Source organism: Haliotis rubra, unplaced genomic scaffold (assembly GCF_003918875.1).
Source record: "Haliotis rubra isolate DU_JTF1 unplaced genomic scaffold, ASM391887v1 Scf35, whole genome shotgun sequence".
Taxonomy (NCBI): domain Eukaryota; kingdom Metazoa; phylum Mollusca; class Gastropoda; order Lepetellida; family Haliotidae; genus Haliotis; species Haliotis rubra.
In genome coordinates, this window is record NW_025767024.1 from 57,384 (window position 1) to 79,901 (window position 22,518).

At 40.1% G+C, this 22,518-nt stretch overlaps 1 protein-coding gene across 1 annotated transcript; it reads left to right on the plus strand.

The window, feature by feature from the left end:
• The first annotated feature begins 413 nt into the window (after nucleotides 1-413).
• Nucleotides 414-22,058, plus strand: LOC124285017 (A disintegrin and metalloproteinase with thrombospondin motifs 9-like). Its single transcript, XM_046721160.1, has 8 exons — nucleotides 414-467; nucleotides 8,197-8,391; nucleotides 13,147-13,313; nucleotides 14,921-15,005; nucleotides 17,844-18,127; nucleotides 18,765-18,941; nucleotides 21,030-21,174; nucleotides 21,956-22,058. The coding sequence occupies exons 2-8, from the start codon at nucleotides 8,238-8,240 to the stop codon at nucleotides 21,997-21,999; spliced, it is 1,056 nt and encodes a 351-aa protein (XP_046577116.1). The 5' UTR covers nucleotides 414-467; nucleotides 8,197-8,237; the 3' UTR covers nucleotides 22,000-22,058.
• Nucleotides 22,059-22,518: the final 460 nt, after the last annotated feature.

Consider the following 22,518-nt stretch of genomic DNA (forward strand, 5'->3'; position numbering starts at 1 on the left):
GTACTTATTGGTCTCGATATTGCAAAGGTTCTTTCACCTGTCTTATCAATTGTTGATAATGTTTTTGTTTATATTTTGCAAACATATTGTCATCGCATACATATGCCAGTTTCAGGAACTGTACATTTTCATTCCATTATAAAACAGTTGTATGTAATACCATCTTAAACCTTAAATTCTGACGAAGGGAATCTGACCCTTTGATCATCAGAGAATCGTCACCTGTTGGTTTTGAAGAAAACACTCTTTAAAACCATCATTGGTAGGAAACCTCATTCCTCGTGGCAATAGATACTGTATTTATTATTGCTCTTTAATGCAGACCACCTGACACGTTGGAATCACACTTCCAATTGGTCTGAACATGAAGGCTAGTTATTGATTCTTGTAGTGCCAGTAAAGTTGCATATACAGGAAAGGCACCATAACACAAGCGGAGACTTCAATGGGACAGACGTTTCTGAAAGGTAATATGAATTATGAAACTGCGTGTATAAAATCAAGACATATTTTGTAGTAAATATTATTAATTATATAGATCAAATTTATCCATGTGGAGATTTGTGTGGAGATCTTTTCTTACCCTGGAGAATAAATCTTGGAAACGTAGCCATTGTTGCGGTGAGATGAATACTACCGTCATAGAGTCTTTTAACTGCATTTTGAAGTGATACACTTAAAGGCGAGAATTTATGGATGTCTACGTCCTATTTGAGGAACACGACATTTCGGAGTATATTCATACTCCTTCGTCCTTCACATGTTCCTCAAATACAGAAGCTGACATCCATAAATTATCGCCTTTATAGCCACCATGGTCTTCTATTGCTATTACTATAACTACTGCTTTTGTAGTACCACTGTATCGACTATGTAGTGATTTGTATTAATTTGTAAACCTAACTGATATTAGAATAGAAATGTTAATAACCTCCCATGTCTTTGTTGTTTGCTAGGGCGGTGGGTAGCCTAGTGGTTAGCGCTGAAAACCAGGGTTCGATTCCCACATGGGTACAATGAAGCCCTTTTCTGGTGTCCCCCGCCGTGATATTGCTGGCATATTGCTAAAAGTGGCGTAAAACCATACTCACTCATTCATTGTTATTTGCTGGTTTCACATCGGGATTGGACTGATTACATACCTTCACTCCTTCGTGGATGTAAAAAAGCGCCTAACTGTTATAATATGACACCATGAATCATATAATAAGTTCAATATGCATGAACTATGCGTTGTAATATGAAGGATTTCACGTTGTGAATTGATTTTCCATCTGTAAATAATTAATAACACAGTAAAATCTTAGTTTCTCAAAAATAATAGAACTAAGAGTTTCACCATAATGCTTAATGTGTTGACAAACGTGACACTTCGTGACATACAGACAAATGTTCAAACAGCACTAGCAAACATCAGTAGTATAGATCAACCCCTCAAAATGAAAATGACAAACATGAAGCACTCATTCAATATCTTGTGTACCCTCGCGCGTCCAAGACACAGGTGCACCTTGTTCTCATGCTCCTCATCAAGTACATAAATAAAGCTTGCGGAATCGCATTCCATTCCTCTACTAGAGCTCTGCGGAGTCCTGTGTGATCCACTGGTGCTTGGTGACGTGTGTACACACGTCGGCGATTTCATCCAAGGCATGCTCAATTGAGGTCCGGTGAGCATGCTGGCCTCACCATCCGCTCTACGCCCTGCTGCCTTAGGAATTCAGGGACAATCCTGGCTCTATGTCGCCTTGCGTTGTCGTCTTGCAGTAAAGAGGGTCGACCATAAAAGCCATGCATAGCTTACAGGGATGGTACTGCTGTAGGAGCCAGATTCTCGACCAGTGGAGTCCGACTGCCCTTAAACGTGGACGAACGGTGTTCCATTGTTTACATTGAAGTATTCTGTCTGAAGATCTGCTGCGTTTAGGAATCTGTTACGTAACGCAGTGTTAATCTTGTGTCAATCATATCGGACTATTGTGACTCTGGGGCAACCTGGTCGACGTGTATATTCCACGCACCCACTGGCTTGGAATCTCTGCCACAGTCTACCAATAGCACTCTGACGGACAGCACCCTGCCGATGAGTTTGACCAGATTCCAAAAGTCCTATAGCCTGACCCTTCTCAACAAATGTCAAAAAACGTCTCATTTTAAGTTGCGATTTCAAACAGGTACCTGAACAGTGAACGTCAAAAGCATCAATGCATGTGTATTGTCCTCCACTTTGCACGTGCAAATCATTGACATTAACTGGCAGGTTGATTTCCATATTGACATTTTTAATAAAAAGTGTGCCAATTGTAACACAATGTATCGGACGTTAAATAACGTAATAATGACATTTCAACGGTCTGATTTTTTTTCGTACTGTTAAGAAAGTTTGTAAAACATTCAGTTGTATATATTTTAAACAAAAAACCGAAGATTTTACAACGTTTAAGAAAAAATGTTACCAATAGCTTGTCCTCTCATTTTTATGCATCATTCATACGGATCTTTTCGGTTGCTTTTGCTTAGTAACACTTTTTAATCTTTTCCAGTTTCGCCAGTTTAATTGGCACCAAAACTGACTCAGACTTAGACATCTATCACATTTTTGCAGTGGCATGTCACATTACTTTCACCATTTCACCCAAACATACCGTCTTCAGTTAATAAGGGACTTCTTGTCATATAAGAGGAAGTATTCATTTTTTATGATACGAGGATGAGCTGATTGAAAATGCAGACACTGATAACGGCTTTTAGACTTGCACAAAGAATCCGTCGTACTTGTGCCACAAACGTTAAAACATGTATCATCTACAAACGCAGTGTGTTTGCCCGTTACCATGGTGAATTTTAATGACGGATGTAGTGAACTTTTGTTCTGTATCTGCTTAAAACTTAAAAATCAAATAACGAAACAGTCATTGAGATAGCGTCTCCAATCATTCCGCAAATCAGAAAAATATAAACGCATTATACTGAACTACAAAGTAGTCTCAAAGAGTATTTCAGAATATATGCAACGGAAAATACATTGTTCAAAGATAGACATCATGGTTTTTTTCAATTGACGTACATGCAAAACAGTTTATATTTATGGTTGAATCAACATCACAATCACCGCTTGACGGATGTTGCTTAAAACTGTTCCAGTACTCTGACAAAAATTGCTACTCAGAAGACTGTTTTCTAAACAGGAAATAATAAATCTGTCGGGATTGATTGAACCAACACTTCATCTGTTTGTCTATAATTGCAAATTTTTATAGATATTGTTATGTACATACGAGGCTTCAACAAAAATGTATCTCGTTGTTATGGATATCAGTCCGGTCAGTGTGTGTTTTGGAAGTGACACAGACAATATAGACGAGTGACCGTGTCATTTACACTGTACAGGAAATCCAGGTCACCATTGTATCTTTTAGTACAGTTCACGTCAGCCAAATAGTGAATGAGTGAGTTTAGTTTTAAGACGCACTCAGCAATATTCCAGCTATAAGGCGGCGGTCTGTAAATAATGAAGTCTGGACAAGACTATCCAGTGATTAACAGCATGAGCATCGATTGGGATACGATGACAGGTGTCAACCAAGTCAGCGAGCCTGACCACCCAATTCCTTTAGTCGCCTCTTACCACAGACATGGGTTACTGAAGGTCTTATGACAACTACGGTTACTGACGTTACCCGGATCTTCTTGGGCAGTGAATGGGTGAGTGAGTGAGTATGGTTGTACGCCGCTTTTAGCAATATCAAGGGGGCGACACCAGAAATTGGCTTCACACATTGTACCCATGTGGGGAATCGAACCCAGGTCTTTGGCGTGACGAGCGAACGCTTTAACCACTAGGCTACCCCACCGCCCATCAGTCGAATGGTGAGTAAACCTGTCTGATTCCAGGTTCATTTTGTTTCATATTGAATGTTAGCATAGGTTTCACAGTGTGGTGTTTCAGTAACACATTCAGGTGGTTCCCCCAGTTGCCATAAGACCTATCGTCACCATTGCGTCATTGACCAATCCGAAAGACGCAGATTTCAACATGTAAGCTCACACTTTCATCAAAGTTAGATGTTAGACAGGGCCACTTTCAAGACAATGTTGTTGTCTTTAAATTGTTCATACCAGTACAGCGCAAAATACATGATGTATATAACGTAGCTTGTTTGTTCTGGTGAAGGTGACCTGGGCTACGTCACAATGACGACAAGATAGTGGAGGGAATTTACTTGGCAGAACTGCTGAGTCCGTTTGAGTCTTTATTCGTAGCAGAGTCAGAAGTTACATATAGAGAGATTTCAAACAATAACAAATATACACGGTAGATACAGTAACATAACAGTAGCATTGATATTTAGGCAAAAGCTGTACGATTAAGGTGACAGACTTTACATGACTGGTTTGCGCGTTACTGAATAATTCAGAGTTACTGATTTGTGACGGTCAGCTACGTGGACAGCAAGTTGTTTACTTTTATCTTAAGAAGTATATAAATGTTCCGCTGATTGTTGAATAAAATATTGTAAATACACAACTTATGTTGACATATGATCACCATAATTTTGGATTAAATATATTGAGTGAGTATGGCTTTACACCGCTTTTAGCAATATTCCAGTAATATCACGGCGGGGTACACCAGAAATGGGCTTCACATATTGTACCCATGTGGGGAATCGAACCCGGCTTTTCAGCTTGACGAGCGGACGCTTGAACCACTGGACCGCCTCGTGTTTTAGGCTTTAGAGAGAAATATCTCAACTGCATTCTAATGGAGTGAATGTTGTTTTTCGCTTCCAACAGCAAATATTCGAACTGTGTTCTAATGGAGTGAATGTTGTCTTTCTCTTGCAACAGTAATATTCCAACTGTGTTCTAATGGAGTGAATGTTGTTGTTGTTTTCTTCCAGCAGCAATATTCCAACTGTGTTCTAATGGAGTGAATGTTGTTTTTTTCTTCCAACAGCAAATATTCCAACTGTGTTCTAATGGAGTGAATGTTGTTTTTCGCTTCCAACAGCAAATATTCCAACTGTGTTCTATTGGAGTGAATGTTGTTTTGCGCTTCCAACAGCAAATATTCCAACTGTGTTCTAATGGAGTGAATGTTGTTTTGCGCTTCCAACAGCAAATATTCCAACTGTGTTCTAATGGAGTGAATGTTGTTTTGCGCTTCCAACAGCAAATATTCCAACTGTGTTCTATTGGAGTGAATGTTGTTTTGCGCTTCCAACAGCAAATATTCCAACTGTGTTCTAATGGAGTGAATGTTGTTTTGCGCTTCCAACAGCAAATATTCCAACTGTGTTCTAATGGAGTGAATGTTGTTTTTCGCTTCCAACAGTAATATTCCAACTGTGTTCTAATGGAGTGAATGTTGTTTTTTTCTTCCAACAGCAAATATTCCAACTGTGTTCTAATGGAGTGAATGTTGTTTTTCGCTTCCGGCTTAAACAATCCAAATGTATTCAAACAATTCAAAGGTATGCAAACTAGTTTCTAATAATATGAGCACAATGATGCATGAACAGCCCGTTCCAGGAAACAATCTTTAATGATCATAAGCCAACGTTAAAGTATTTCGACATGTTAGTCAACTAGTCGGCGAGCTGTGCAAGGCGCTGCTCTAGTAGGCTACCCCACCGCCCCTACATGCTCAAGAGGTATTCGGAAGCGTACGGTCGTTTAACAGTTATTTCTTATGATTTTAGGAATGAATTCTGTCACTTTATTATCCGTTGGGAACATTAAATTGGACATATTGTGGTGAAAGTTTAGTTGTTTTTGTTTCGATTTGGGGTGTTTTTTTTGCATTGTATTGTTTTTGGTTTTTTTGGCGGGGTTATTATGTTGTTATTTTTTTACTTGTTGGTGTTTTGTTTTGTTTTGCTTTGTTTTGTATTTTGTTTGTTTTGGGGGTGTTGGGTGGGGAGGGGTTTTTGGGGTTGTTTTTGTTTTGGGGGTATTTGTTTGTTTTTTGTTTGTTTTGTTTTGTTGTTTTGTTTTTGGGGTGTTTCTTTTGGTTTTGTTTATTTATTTTTTCTTTGGTGTGTGTGTGTGTGTGTGTGTGTGTGTATTTGTTCCCATGGTTACAAAGTCAACATCAAAGGTATACAGTAACAACAAACACAGGAAAGGTGAAGCTGTAATTATGATTAGTTGCTGAATATTGGGATGAGTGAATTGGGATGAGTGATAAGATTTAATTTTTCAATGCCATTGTTTCTCTTTGAAATATTTTATTAGTATTGTGGTGAAAGTTAATTGCTACTCACTATATTAGGATAACTTTGTAATGTATTAATTTATGTTTTCAATATTCTGAAACTGTTTATTCAAATATGAATGTCACATTAAGGAAGCATTTGTACTTGACTTTGTGATAAAAATATATAATATTACATTAATTATTATACTTTATTTATTTTACGTTTAGGCTTCCTGAGTGGAACGCAACGGTTAGCCAAGAAAGCGCTCCGTACAGAACTAAATTGTGAAATTAGTCAATACCATAGATCAATATGACGTCAACACTTTATATTGACACACATACAATTTGGTTTCAAATAATATTATGTTACAGGGGCGATAAATAATTGATAGTCCCTATTAGAAAATCAATGCGCTACCGAATGCTCAGTGAGTATCACAGCTGAACAACTGGAATGAAGTGCTTCGTCCTTGAATCCGAGAAACGGTAATGGAAGCAGACAGAAAAGTTGGTGTTTCTAACTGAAGTAGTTATTCCACCCGAACTTGGCAAGAAGATAAAGTGTAAGTCTGGTCGTAGATGGAAGACTCCAAATCATTTCCGACTTAAGTTATCACGCGCGAATTGAGCAGGAAGATAAAGTGTAAGTCTGGTCGTAGATGGAAGACTCCAAATCATTTCCGACTTAAGTTATCACGCGCGAACTGAGCAGGAAGATAAAGTGTAAGTCTGGTCGTAGATGGAAGACTCCAAATCATTTCCGACTTAAGTTATCACGCGCAAATTGGGCAGGAAGATAAAGTGTAAGTCTGGTCGTAGATGGAAGACTCCAAATCATTTCCGACTTAAGTTATCACGCGCAAATTGGGCAGGAAGATAAAGTGTAAGTCTGGTCGTAGATGGAAGACTCCAAATCATTTCCGACTTAAGTAATCACGCGCGCAGGAAGGTTGGGCAGAAAAGGTTAATTGCCAGTCTGCAGGAACAACAGCTTTCTGTATAATGCTGTATTGGACTATACGTACGTTTTAAAAAAGTTGATAATTGCTAGTAAGCATGCTCCGCAGAAGGGAGCTCTCTTTACTGTGAGATTCACGAAAGTATCAAGCGCCGGCATGGAGTTGGATGGGATGAACTGAACACTAAAAACGTAAACAGCTGCCACCACTCATCTTTGTATGAGCGCCTCAGTCGAATTGTTGTCACTTAAAATGATCAGATTTGAAGCCATATCTCAGATATACATGTACACTGATATGAATAACACCTTGCGCTTACTTCAGACACAAAAGACTTCCTGTTTTGTGCTCATGCGTAATGGTTGTTATTGACCAGGGCCTAGATTTTCGAAGCTCTCTTGGCGCTAAGATAGTCGTAAGTGCTATCCATTAACATTAACTTACGACTATCTTAGCGCTAAGAGAGCTTCGAAAATCTAGGCCCTGTTCTTGAAGGTGAAGGTCTCGACGTTTTAGCCGGAAGAGTCTTCATTGTACAAAGCAATATAACGAATCAGAAAGGTTTCTACATATTGCGAATCACCTTCAAAACGATTCAGGTTCATAATCCTGTACATTAGCCGTACCGTGATCCGCTGATGGTTGGTTTGAGTCTCATGTTAGCCAAGATTGAGATCAGTGCCATACTAGTGTTCGTGGGTTCAAACAAATTGTACCCGTGAAGATCCGAGTTAGAATTGATCTTCAGTAACCTATGCTTGTCGTAAGAGCAACTACATGTACACTTTTATAACTGGATCGGGTGGTTAGGCTCTCTGACTTGGTTGACACATGTCATCGTATCCCAATTGCGTAGATTGATGTTCATGCTGTTGATCACTTTGATTGGTCCATACTCGATTATCTACAGACGAACTCTTTTCTAGCATTTTTGTTGTCAAAATTGAACACGGTTGTATGATTAAGATGCCAAAAAGTATTTTTAAAGTAACTGATACAAAACAATTGTTTTGTTTTCCATTATGTTGGCAGATCTCGAGAACTGATCTATCGGATACTGAAAGCACGTTGAAATGAAGTCCTGCAGCTATGATGTTCACGGGTCAGTCCTGGCCGCCAGCCTGCTCAGCGTGTGCTTCGCAAATATTTGCACCGATACTGGAAATCTCCCTTCCCTGAAGAACGGATATTCGTCTGCAGGATCGCCGTTTTTGAACTTAACGACAGGTAAGTTCAACAGTGAAAGTACCCGTATACATGGTCTCAAGGTTGCTTTGTTTCTCCTTGAAGAAACAGATTATCTAAACGTACACATTTTCTTGAAAATGGATCAATGAAGAATTGCCAAATACCAAAAATTCACACGATAATGGAAACAAATTCCTTGTGTAGTGCGATCTGCCAGAATGGAAGTTGAAAAAACAATTTAAACTTGCCAAGTACGTTTTTATCAAATCATAAAAATGAATGCTGAAAATAATCATTCTTTATCAACGTCACGGGTATTTCATCTTTTGTAATGAACAGGACTGCTATCGCTAAAATTCAATATAAAGATAAGCTTCCCGTGTGATAATCAACAACCCGTTCTACAAGTATCGTATAGTTTCTGAACGTAACCTTTATGAAATATTTGTTGATAGTCGTTGGTTTTGTTTTCGTCACGAGCTCAGGTTTTCATGTACAAAAAAGCCCCGTCCACTACGCTGTTCTCCATTCAGTTATTTTACACGAATGTTCATATACCTGAATAAGTCCTTAATATGTGCTATCTTTACTTAAAGGCCGGGGTTCAAACCTATACACAGATGGGGTATGGCATCCTATGCCTTGTCAAAGCTGTCTTTAGATGCAAAGCAATGTAGTATTCAAGTACATTCAATGAACTATCACAACATTGACTTACCGGTTAATGATGAAATTAAGCCATAGTGTAAAGAAGTATGTTATGAAGGCTCACAGTAAAATGTAAGGATGCAGACAGCCTACAAAACATACATTTGGAAAATATGTATCTCTTTTGAATTTCCCACTGTATCGGATCCAGTACCCAGAGGAGGTGCATATCCATAAAAACAAGCCTGTGAGTGGGTTAGAGTTTCATTCAGGGTTTCATATTTCAGGCAGGCTGTGAAAATGACCCCTCCCCACTCCCCTGACCCCATGCTGTGCAGGGTGAGGGCTGTACACTTATTTGATGCTTACATCACCATGTTGAAGATTTTATTTTCAGAAAATAAGTAAAATTTGAAATTTCATATATTCTAAACGAATTAAACTCTTTAGTCATCAACATATGTAGTGAAAGGATTGTTCGACATAAGGCACATGTTTATTCTAGTAGTAATCTCCAAGGTTAACCTTTGACATCGCCATGCCCTTACAGTCCTGTCAGTCACGGGCAGATAACATCTACACTGTTCAGGAGTAGCCAATGGGAGACTAATTGGAAACAAATGGATTTTTTGAAATTTGCACTCCGGCCTTTTAGACCACTACCCGTGAACATCCGAGTCACAAAAGATCTTCAGTATCCCATGCTTGTCGTAAGAGGCGACTAACGGGATCGGGCCGCCAGGCTCGCTGACTTGGTTAACACATGTCATCGTACCCCAATTTCGTAGATCGATGCTCATGCACTTGATCACTGGATTGTGTGGTCTAGACTCGATTATTTACAGACTGCCGTAATATAGCGGGAATATTGCTGAGCGTGGCGTAAAACTAAAATCACTCACTCACTTTATGGAATGTGACTAGATAGCAGTTGAGGTTTTGTGTTGGTCACGAGCTCAGGTTTTCAAGTATAAACAATCAAAACTTCAACTACGTTGTTTTGTATTCAGTTATTGTGTATGATGTACATAGATTTTACACGAATGTCCACATGTTCTAAATCCCAGCTAACACGCTACGTTGTCACTGCATTAGTATTACGTCATTATAACGTTATGTCACAACGTGATAACAGGATTGCACATTTACGTTGAGGAAACTTATGCTTTGGGTTCCTTACAACGTTAAAACAACGTTTCATATAACTTTCCACGACAGAGATTTCTGTAAAACTTTTCACTTTGAGATTCTTTCTTCACTATTCAGCTACAGCGTCAGAAAACACACGACCAAACCAACATACAAATTGACGAATAAACACTGAAGTGAATTTCCGCTTTGCTTCTTGTGTATTCTTCACCTCTGGGAAAACTATTCAACTATTAACGTTAAATAGAACGTTAAGACAACGTAAAATACATTAGTATTAAATAACTTTACCTTTAGAGATGTAAAAATGACGTATCACGTCGTCAGGCCACAACGTTGTGACAACGTAAATGGGAGTCCACATAATAACGTTGTAACAACGAAAGTATAACGCCGTGACAACGTCGTGACAACGTGAAATTGTTAGCTGGGAAATGTGCTTTACTTAAGACCACTACCGTGGTGTAGTCAATAGAGCACGGTACTGGTCTTTAGTAAAGCACATAGTCAATAGTGTAGTCAATAGCGTTACCGTCGCCGAAATACTTTAGTTGTGCGTGCGACGTTGAATAAAATAAATAACAACAACAAGTCAATAGAGCATCTGTCCTGAATGTCGGGGGTTTGATGTTCGTTCATGGTATCGAGAGTATCCATGTTAAAGATGACTAAAGTTATCTTAATGTTACACAGAACAGTTTCGACTGTACCATGATGGCGTTTAGGAATCACTTCCCCTAATGAGCATACATGATGTGGGCGAAAAGATGTTCGTATCCTGCTCCACCGGTTGTATCCATCACAAACACATGCTAGACAGTTGAACAAAATAAGGGATCAGACGGCACTAGTCAAAAAGGGAACTGCATCTGGCATTTGGTTTGTCACTGATGCGCGATTATTTGGAAATATCCTCCAAATGTCTACCATAAAACCTTTTGAAAGCTCTACTGAAGCTTGAATGTTGTAACTGTGATCAAACTACCTTATTATCCTTCCACATTCAGAACAGATCCTTTGTGCACATTGTCCTCGAATTGATTTGGACTTTGAAGAAGACAATTAGTGTTGTCTCTGCATTCAATGTCTGTGGTTATCTAACTGTTAGTTAATGCTCACCCTAGACAGTTGAGAGTACAAAGTGATTATATTGAATACTTCATGAGACAGTTCCATAACTCACAAATAGTGAGTAGAACGTGACATTTTTCAGATTATATTGAATACTCATGAGACAGTTCCATAACTCACAAATAGTGAGTAGAACGTGACATTTTTCAGATTATATTGAATACTCATGAGACAGTTGAGTGAGTACAAAGTGATTATATTGAATACTTCATGAGACAGTTCCATAACTGACAAATAGTGAGTAGAACGTGACATTTTTCAGATTATATTGAATACTCATGAGACAGTTCCATAACTCACAAATAGTGTATTCTATGTATATACTGCTTATTGATCGTTTAATGCATTGATGTTGTTGCAAAGACGTCCCACCGTGGTGCCTGTGAGTGCATGATGACAACTGTACAATGTCATGTTTTAACAAGCCTAATATTGTTTTTTAACAAGTGCAATATTTTTGCTCAAACAAGTAAATAGGACAATCCCCCATGGTTTTGTCCAAGATTGTCCGAGTGGATCACAAACATCTATTCAATGATGGAAAAATATGAATCGATGACTCAAGAAAAGTTTTTCATCGATTATAATGTATGACTGTTGTAGTGACAGGGTCTGTGGTTCATGAATGCAAGTGCATAATTCCAGTCGATTAGGATCTCTGGTCAGTTAGCACCATCCCCCATGTTCGTTGGTTCACGTCTTTGACCTTCAGACCATTCTTCCCAATCAGGCTGACATGATCTGTTTGATTGCCATTGTAGGAGTTGATGAATAATAAGAAAGGTATGATACTTTTGATTACTTTATGGATCAGAAAGTCTTTGTTATTTTATGAACCGACGTTTCAGTATAGATTCTTATATAAATATTATAATCAAGCAATAGTCACAACGGTGTAAGAATCTATACTGAAAGGCCGTGTCATGAAGAAGTTGTCACCAATAAAGTATCACACATTTCTTATCAGGATGACATGCCAATTACGACTGAAATACAGTTACAAATGCGTCATAAACACGCCACACTTATCGCGAACAGTATTGATAAGCATATACGATGTGAGTCATTTACAAAATGTTTATGAGGTGAACCATACATTTAACAGTACGGCCCTGATTATCAAGGTTATGGTTCCATGTCAAAGCACATGCAAATGAAATATATGTTATATTTGGGATTACACATTTTCAGAAAAGTACAGATTCTTGTACTTATATTTGTTTGCATCCCATCCGGGATTCGAATCTAGAGTCACATAACCGCCAACACACAAAGTCACCGCGCTTTCCACTTACACATGGCTGAGCGGGTTAGTTGGCTGACTTTGTGTGCTGGCGATTAGGTGCCTGACTCTGAGAGCGTGGGTTCGAATCCCGGATTGGACTCAACCCAACAAAAGTACTAGAATCTGTACGTCATTGACACAGTGTAATCCCAAATATAATTTGTTTACATTTGACCACTTTCTAAATGATATTGTGTGTTGACACATGCAAATTACCAGTTTTAAATAACGTGTAAGGATATATGTATAACATGGCTTCCTGACTTCGATAAAGAACACTCTACACAATGCTCAGTATTTACTGTACTGATCGTTACAGTCATTTGACAAAATGACTGGTTTGACAGATTGACTGTAACATATACAAGTATCGTGTATGCACCAGGTAGCCCATTTCTAGATATTGCTGGAATATTGCCACAAGCGGCGTAAAACCAAACTCACTCACTCACCTACCCACCCACAGATCCACTCACTCACTCACTCACTCACTCACTCACACACCCACTCACTCACTCACTTACTCGCTCGCTCACTCACCCACCCACTCACTCACTCACTCACTCACTCACTCACTCCAGGTGGCTTGATGCTGTGTGCTGTCGAGTGTCTCGAGCGGTCCAGGTGCATGTCCTTCAACTTCTTCCTTCAAGACGGCAGCTGTGAGATGCATGACATGGCGACAAGTGATCAGCTGTACGAGCCGTTGTCTGCAGTTGTACATTCAGATAAACATCAGCTGCCACAGGTAGGGACTCTCAGTATGATTCTGAGTCATCCGCGTCAGTCCGTCGTCATTCAAACTTTGTTAAACAAAGTTCCTTTCAGTTATCTGATCACATCCTGAACGGAGGGGCGGGGGGGTAGCCTAGTGGTTAAAGCGTTCGCTCGTCACGTCGATGACCCGGGTTCGATTCCCCACATGGGTACAATGTGTGAAGCCCATTTCTGGTGTCCCCGCCGTGATATTGCTGGAATATTGCTAAAAGCGGCTTAAGACTAAACTCGCTCACTGACTGACTCACTCACTCACCTGACCGGTCCGAACATTATCTGCATGTCTTCTGGGAAACAAGTAAAACTGGACAAATGGAATGTCCAACATTAACAAATGAAACTGAAATTGCATTCATCTCCCACTCATTTTACGGGGCGTTGGGGTAGCCTTCTGGTTACATCGTTCGCTCGTCACGCCGATGGCCCGGGTTTGATTCCCCACATGGGTACAATGCGTGAAGTACATTTCTGGTGTCCCCCCGCCGTGATATTGCTGGAATATTACTCAAAACTCACTCACTCACTCAACCACTCACTCACTAACTTATGCGCATCGTGGTTGCTCGGTTTATTAAAGCACCGTGTAACGTTGAGACCCACGTGTGTTGAACAGCATGTGGAGGAACCAGCTCCACAAGGCGATGTTACGATTACAATTTAGCAACACTCTAAAACAATATATGCTTCCCAGACACACAGATTGTCTAAGGATGCTGCGTTTGGTTGCTGATAACAAAGACAATTAAGGCAAAAGAAATAGCAGATTTTATTGTGGAGATCATTATATTTCTTCTCAAGCCTATGAGAGAAGTTTTGGATGCTGGCGGGGCACACATGTACAGTCACTACTAATAGTGGTAACAGTCTGGTATCATTCGTAACTACTCGTGTCATTCCGGCAAGCCGGATGTCTCGGACTATTTCCAAGGAAAGATAACCCTGAATTTCCATAGTTTAGCGAAGTTTCAAAGTTCGACGATACCGCCATTTTCATGTTTCGAAATGCGTCAACAATTTCCTACGCCAGTTAATGTATAACACAACACGAAAGTCACTTTAAGTGAGTTTCTTATGTCGTTAACAAATATCAGTAACGGGATATTTTTATAATCACGGAAATAATAATGAAAATCGATAATCGCAAAAAAACTATTTGACCTCATTTCACATTTTAATACGCGCGATTTGATTGGTTTGTCACGATTCTTGGCGATAATGGCGTACTATACAGGTACGAGTCTTCTTGTAGGTCACGGAAAGAGGCGACTAGTTACAAATGAGTAGGTATTATTTCTACGGTTACTATTGATATTGATTTGAAGGCTGGAAGAGTCAATCCTTTACAGGAAGAGGCGTTTACACGACATTATCATATTGGAAGACGTCTCTACGCTGCCAAACGATGCTCTTTGACACTGGCACTTTTTCGTTTTTGCAAATTGTGAACAGGGTTTCATTACATATTACACAGATTTAGGATCATGAACAATGAATATTGTATACTTCACGTGTTTTATATTACTGTGCAAATGCTTATATCCTCCATATCTTTTTAACACTGTACATTGTAAATTGCAGTTTCTTGCACGATCGTGTGAATCCCATGGCTGTGGCCATCATGAAAAATGTGTACCTGAGGACGGAGGTTATTCATGCGCTATAGGTAAGAATTATAGTTAATACTCTAGACGGGGGATTCCCTTCACTTACACGTTTCTGGTGTCCCCCGACGTGATATTGCTGGAATATTGCTAAAAGCGGCGCAAAACCATACTCACTCACTCCTTCACTTGCGAAGATCGGAGGTCCCTCTTGCGCTGTAGGTAGGAATTATTGAAATGCTTTTGATGGAACATGTCATTACCTCACGAGGGACGGAGGTTATTGATGTGTCATATGTAAGAATTGTAACTGAAGCTTACACTTATTTTTGTCAAAATTGTAATAATAATAAAAATACCTTTCACACAGGGCATTACTTGGAAATGAAAGGTCATTTCACTTAACGATATCTTGATCTAAAACATCTTTGCTTCTGTCAATAACGGTGCGACAGTGGTACGCAGTGAAGAGTTGCATCACCTTGATCTTCATTACGATACCCATGAAGATCCGGGTTAGAATTGGTCTTCAGCAACCAATGCTTGTCGTAAGAGGCGACTAATGGGTGGTCAGGCTCGCTGACTTGGTTGACACATGTCATCGTATCCCAATTGCGTAGATCGATGCTCATGATGTTGATCACTGGATTGTCTAGCCTACGTTCACTTGTTGTAGCATCATTTTATGCCTTTACTTGGAGTTGACGATGTAGAAATCGCTAGTTTTTCAGTATTTGCACTCTGTAATGACGTAAACGTGACCGTCAGCAGTGACGACGGCTACACAGGCTGGTGAACGGTTTGAAATATACCACCCTAGTCTGACTGCTTGCCATGGCAGATGCCAGATATCCTGTATCGTTTAATTTAAAATACTTAATGTTAATAATATACTTACTTCACACTTTGGAATATTGGGTATGATATGCTTACAAACAGATGCTTTTAAAATCGAACTATTTGACTATCGTGGAACATTGTGAAGTTGTGATTCTGCTTCGGTGAAAATCCCAGATTTTGGTGCTGTTTCACACGTAGGAAAATCACAAAATGCATCTTCGTCTCTCACATAATTGGTGAATGTAAGAAAGTTTTAATTTGATGATGGGTAATACAAACAATGAACTATTCGTGGCGTCGTCGTGAATTCAATTTTGTGAGTCACTCGCCACGGTCCGTTACTTACAAAGCTGAAATCACTCAGGACAGAATCCACCCATCCTGGTCACTCGAAATTATTGACATTGTCTATTTACTTGTCCCAGGCGACTGGTACTTCGATATGTTTCAATGGTCCGAGAAATCTGATGAAGCGATATCAATGTTAGTTATATTGTGTGCATCAATAAAAGCATTCTCTTCCCACAGAGGTTACTCCTGTCAAATCTTCCTACGTAGCCTCTGTTCTAATACGGCCATATTTCCCGGTTCTCGTAAAATCCCTTAGCGGCAAAAAATCGCAACACGAATTATCTCCCTTCTTTCTATCCAATCAGAACACGTGTTACATCGACTTAGATTCAACTTGACTAAAACAAGCAAATGTGGGGCCACAAATATCCCCCATCTGCCGGGGACTTGTGTTGATGTTACACACAAGACGTTTAATGGCTAGCTTGTCTGTTGTCAACGGGGGCGATGGAGACGCCACTGATCCGCCATAACATGACTGAGTTCTGTCTAGAAGAAACGTTTGCGCATCCCGCAGGGGGAATAGGTTTAGTTTTCTCGAAGCATACGGAAATTACCGAGGCCTTGCGAATGAGTCACTTTTGAAACAACGTCGCTGATTGCACAACTAAATCTGATTGCCTCCAATCACGAGTCTTGAACGCTCACACCATGAAAGGGCCGTATTAGAACAGAGGTTACGTAGAAAGATTTGACAGGAGTAACCTCTGTGGGAAGAGAATGGTAAACGGGTGACGCGGTTGCCTTTCTGCCGCACGTTGTCGTACAGAGGTGCGTGACCTCGTAGTGTAAGACTAATTCTAGCCCGGACCTTCCATGGTCGTTCAGGTTCTATGAAGCAATGTTAGTGCTAAGAGGATCGGAACGTATCTGTACCAGTGTCGATGTTCGTAGTGCTAGCTTCGACCTTCAGAACGGGGATTCCGTTTTACAAAAATGCCGTAGAGTCGCGACTGTCGTAAGTCACTTGTAAAGTTTAGAGGTCGCCGGTGTTTTAGGACAACGGATTCGTTGTAGATCGACGCCCAGGGCCCCATTCCTCAAAGCGAGCGAAGCGTTACGACAGTCGGAAGTCTATGTTAAAGTATGGGAGTTGCGATCATCTTAGCGCTACGATCGCTTTGAGGAACAGGGGCCTGGGCTCTGTTCCTCAAAGCGATCGTAGCGCCATGAAGGTCGTAAGTCTATGTTAAAGTATGGGAGTTACGATCATCTTACCGCTACGATCGTTTTGTGGAAGGGGGCCCTGGTTATGACTCCCGTTGAAATGATCAGTAGTTTGCTTATATGTTTGTTCACCAAAATCATCGTTTTCATCTTTAATTCCACATCACAATTACACGCCATAATAATATTGTTCAAAGCTCACTCAGTACTTTTGAGATTCATTGGATTAGAGTGAGTGAGTAAGTTGGGTTTTACACCGCTTTTAGCACGGTCTAGCAATATTCCAGCAATATCACGGTGGGGAACACCAGAAATAGCCTTCAAACAATGTGCCCATGTTGGGAATCGAGCCCGGGTCTTTAGCGGGACGACCCCACCGCCCCCGTTGAGATTAGAACATCTGTGTGCTAGCGCCATACCACGGTGCTCAGCGGGTCACTTCGGTCTTATAATGGCACATCCTGAACATAGCTGAAACTGCTCAAGGCTGCGTAAGTCACAGATTCCCTCATCGTTGATTTGCTATTTGTTCCTAAAACCAGAATTCCCCACATCTTGTGCCGACGTTAAGCAGTGTGCGCCCACCAGCGGTGATGGAGAATACTGGATATACCTCCTCAACTTCAACATGGCCAAAGCCCGCATCTATTGCCACAACATGGGTTCCACTAAACCTTCGGACTACCTGACTCTCCCTGTCGTGAACTATGGTAACTACCCGAATATCAGGAACCCTGTCTGTCAGGGGGAGGCTCAGGGCTTGGTCCAGAGTTGTGAAGGAACTTATGGGGAGGTCTGGTTCAGTAAAGTCAAGATCAACACATCGGTAAGATATATTACATTACATTACATTGCATTACATTACATTAAAATATTATATTATATTATATCATATATTATATTATATTATATTATATTATATTATATTATATTATATTATATTATATTATATTATATTATATTATATTATATTATATCATATTATATTATATTATATTTTATTATATTATATTAAAATATGATATATTTTATATTATATTATATTATATTATATTATATTATATTATATTATATTATATTATATTATATTATATTATATTATATTATATTATATTATATTATATTATATTATATTATATAGGGCTTATAGCAGCTTGGAATAGTAACATTTGGATGGAAGAGTGAGTGAGTTTAGTTTTACGCCGCTTTTAGCAATATTCCAGCAATATCATCGGGGGGCTACCAGAAATGGGCTTCACACATTGTACCCATTTGGGAAATCGAACCCGGGTCTTCGGTGTGACGAGTGAACGCTTTAAATACTAGGCTACCCCACCACCCCATGGATGCATACGGTCTGATCACCCTTCAGGAACTACCCGCCCCCAAACGCCCGAAAGGAACATTTGACAGGTTCCGATGTCTAGTATGGCCTATAGAGTTTGATATCTTGTCTTTTCCAGTCACTGAAAGTCACCACAAACGAACACTCATTTGCTAACTACACAAACCAGAAACTGTTGTATGGAGTTGCATCAGATTGCTATTCCAAACATACCGACGGAGTCAGAGCTTCATGCGGACCTCGGGGGACGTTTACCATCAATTTGACTGGAACTGGAATGTCTGTAACACCGGGGGTGATTATTGTTTCTTGTATATTGCAATATCCAAATTATGTCGTAAAGTAAGTGAGTGAGTTTAGTTTTACGCCGCTTTTAGCAATATTCCAGCAATATCACGGCGGGGGACACCGGAAATGGGCTTTACGCATTGTACCCACGTGGGGAATCGAACCTGGGTCTTTAGCGTGACGCTTCGGCGAACGCTTTAACCACTAGGCTACCCCACCGCCCCACTTGCAACATAAGGTCTCGTGAGAGGCCGAATCGTCTAAGGCTTCAAGCCACTGTGTTATGTCCCATATGAGAACAAGGAATCTATTAATTTGGATTCGAATCCCGTTTCGCCGTCGCATTTATACAGCCATAGCTAATCTACGCAAATCGGTAGCAGTATATGTATACATGTACGTGATGGAAGATTGAATTAGGTGTGTTTAATAACATTTAGTAGGGGTGGGTATTGCAGAGAATTTTCATATTGCGATATATTGCGATGCGAAAGCATATATTGCGATATGTATTGCAATATATTGCAAGAATTTTTTTTTGTCAAAAAACTACTTATAATCGAGTTAATGCTTAGATTTATATAGCAAAAACACAACAATTCACTATGCTAGATAAAGCTTTAATAAAAACTTTTAATCATGACAAAATAAATAATATTTGGCACAAATGAAACAAGGAAAAGAACAATCAACACAGTGGTTACTAGTTTGAACTAGTTTTTCCACTCTCCAAAAAAGCCCTGAGATTTTAGGCAGCACCTTGACCTGGTCAGGACATATCAGAGATCACAGGTCATTAATGAGTAAATATTTAAAACATTCAGATCCAGAACATTAGGAACAAAACTTAAGAACACAACTTCAAACCGAACTTAACTTGGCTTCCGGTGTGAAAAAACGGAAACATCCGAAGACTTCCGAGTGTTACGAAGTTTCCCGAATGCATGTCGAAATGCCGGTTTTCGATCAGCGTATCGCAATACGTATCGATTTCATGTTAAAACCGGTAAATACCGGTAAACCGGTTATATTGCGCAGCCCTAACATTTAGTTCCTGATTATTTTAGACACATTGACATCGTTATCGCAAAGTAAACACGGGGTATTTACACGGGGGAAAATCATAATTTCACAAACCAAACTACATAATCCGAGAGATGATAACCACATTCGGTGTGGAAGGATTGCTTTTGGGCAAACAGGTGTGGCAACTTGAGAATACGTCTAAAGCATGAGCTCAGTGTGAATAGGATTCCGCTGAACGGCAGTGACCTCTTCCGTTGCAAGTGGATGGCCAACTATCCTCGAAACAATGTGTCGCCGCCGATGATAAGTCTCATAAGTACTGTATAGTATACCCGTGAAGATCCTGGTTGAATTGACACTCAGCAACCCATCTGGTCGTCAGACTCGCTGACTTGGCTGATGTATGTTATGATATCCCAATTGCGTAGATCGATGCTCATGATGTTAATCACCGAATTGTCTGGTCCAGACTCGCATATTTACATACCGCCGTCTTCAGCAACCAATACATGTCGTAAGAGGCGGCTAACCGGGATCGTCAGAGTCGCTGACTTGGTTCACGCTTGTCATCGTATCCCAATTGCGTAGATCGGCGTTCATGATGTCAGTCACCGGATTATCTGGTCTGTACCCGATTTTTTTACAAACCGCCGTCATACAGCTGAAATAGTTGTGATTGCGGCGTTAAACATCAAACAAACATGAGTGAGTGAGTGAGTTGAGTTTTACGCCGCACATAGCAATATTCCAGCTATATGGCGGCGGTCTGTAAATAATCGAGCCTGGACCAGATATTCCAGTGATCAACAGCATGAGCATCGATCTGAGCATTAGGGAACCGATGATATGTGTCAACCAAGTCAGCGAGCCTGACCACCCTATCCTGTTAGTCGCCTCTTACGACAAGCATATATAGTCGCCTTTCGTGGCAAGCATGGGTTGCTGAAGACCTATTCTACCCCGGATCTTCACGGGTCTCAAACAAACATACACTATAGAGTAATAGCATACAGCAGTAAAGGCCTTTGTCTTCATTTTTGTTCAATTTGGGTTTTATCATTTTTCGTAGACAACCTGGAGAGACAGCGGCTACAAATATTGGATGAACGTAACGCGAACCATTGAAAGTACGATAATCTACCTGAACTGCGGGGGATATCCGGGCTTCTGCGAAGCTGTAGGTGGCCTTTATCTCCAACCCCACAACATTGACGGTAAACACAGAGATTGAGTGAGTTTAATTTTACGCCGCCCTCAGCAATATTCCAGCTATACGACGGCGGTCTGTAAATAATCGAGCCTGGAACAGACAACCAAGTGATCAATACGATGACACGGTAAACGCAGGCTCGCACTAGTGTAGAACAAGCACGCAACTCTTCTGCAATTAATAATTCACCATTTGAAGTTATTTATTTCAGTTTTCAGGCATTCATATACACAAATATACCGTTAGTGCAAAACTGTGAAACCTGTCATAAAGGGGAGAATTTGATGGATGTCAACTTCTTTATTTTGAGGAAGGCGTCCTTCGGGGTATATTCTTACCCTTCATCACTCCATTCACCCGATGAAGGAGTAAGAATGTTCTCTGTGTTCCTCAAAATAAAGTATGTGAGTTTAGTTTTACGCCGCACTCAGCAATAATCCAGCTATTTGGCGGCGGTTTGTAAATAATCGAGTATGGACAAGGCAATCCCGTAATCAACAGCATGAGCATCAATCTACCCAATTGGGATACGATGACATGTGTCAACCAAGTCAGCGAGCCTGACCACTCGATCCCGTTAGTCGCCTCTTACGACAAGCATGGGTTACTAAAGATCAATTCTAACTGGGACCTTCACGGGTTCTCAAAATAAAGAAGTTGACATCCATAAAATTCTTGACTTTATGTGCATTACTTCTAAATGACGTTCCAAATCTGATGAAGTCACTTGGAACGCAGCTGTTTCTAAGGATTAAAGACGCTCACATTTTTGCTTTTCTTTTCAGCTCTTGAAGAATCATCTGCAACCAAAGTTCAGTGCACCATCTGAGAACTGCTTGGAGGAAACACAGTTCTATCCTTCCTTGGCGACCATGTGTAATTGTTTGACTTATTTATTCAGTTAAGCTTTAGAATACGGTCTTAGAAACGAATCAAGCACATAGAGTAACCACGAAGGCTAATTACAAGTGATATTGGTCTTGAAATCGGACATTTCAAATAATCATCTTTAGTGTTGCCAAAATACGTTTTGAATTGTGGTTCTATTGGATAGGGTGGAGATAATGTGTAGGAGCCATGTTTTCTTATAGAGTTGCATCCATTTGTCGTGCAAAAATGACATAACATTTGCGCAGATGATACTTTAACGTCGTACGCATTATGCGTACGTAACGTTGAGAGGTTATCATACACTTAACCGGATTGCTGTGTTTAAAGACACAAAGAACCCGTGAAGATCCAGGTTAGAATTGATCTTGAGTAACACATGCTTGTCGTAAGAAGAGAATAACGGGATCGGGTGGTCCAGCTCGCTGACTTGGTTGATAAATGTCATCGTATCCCAAGT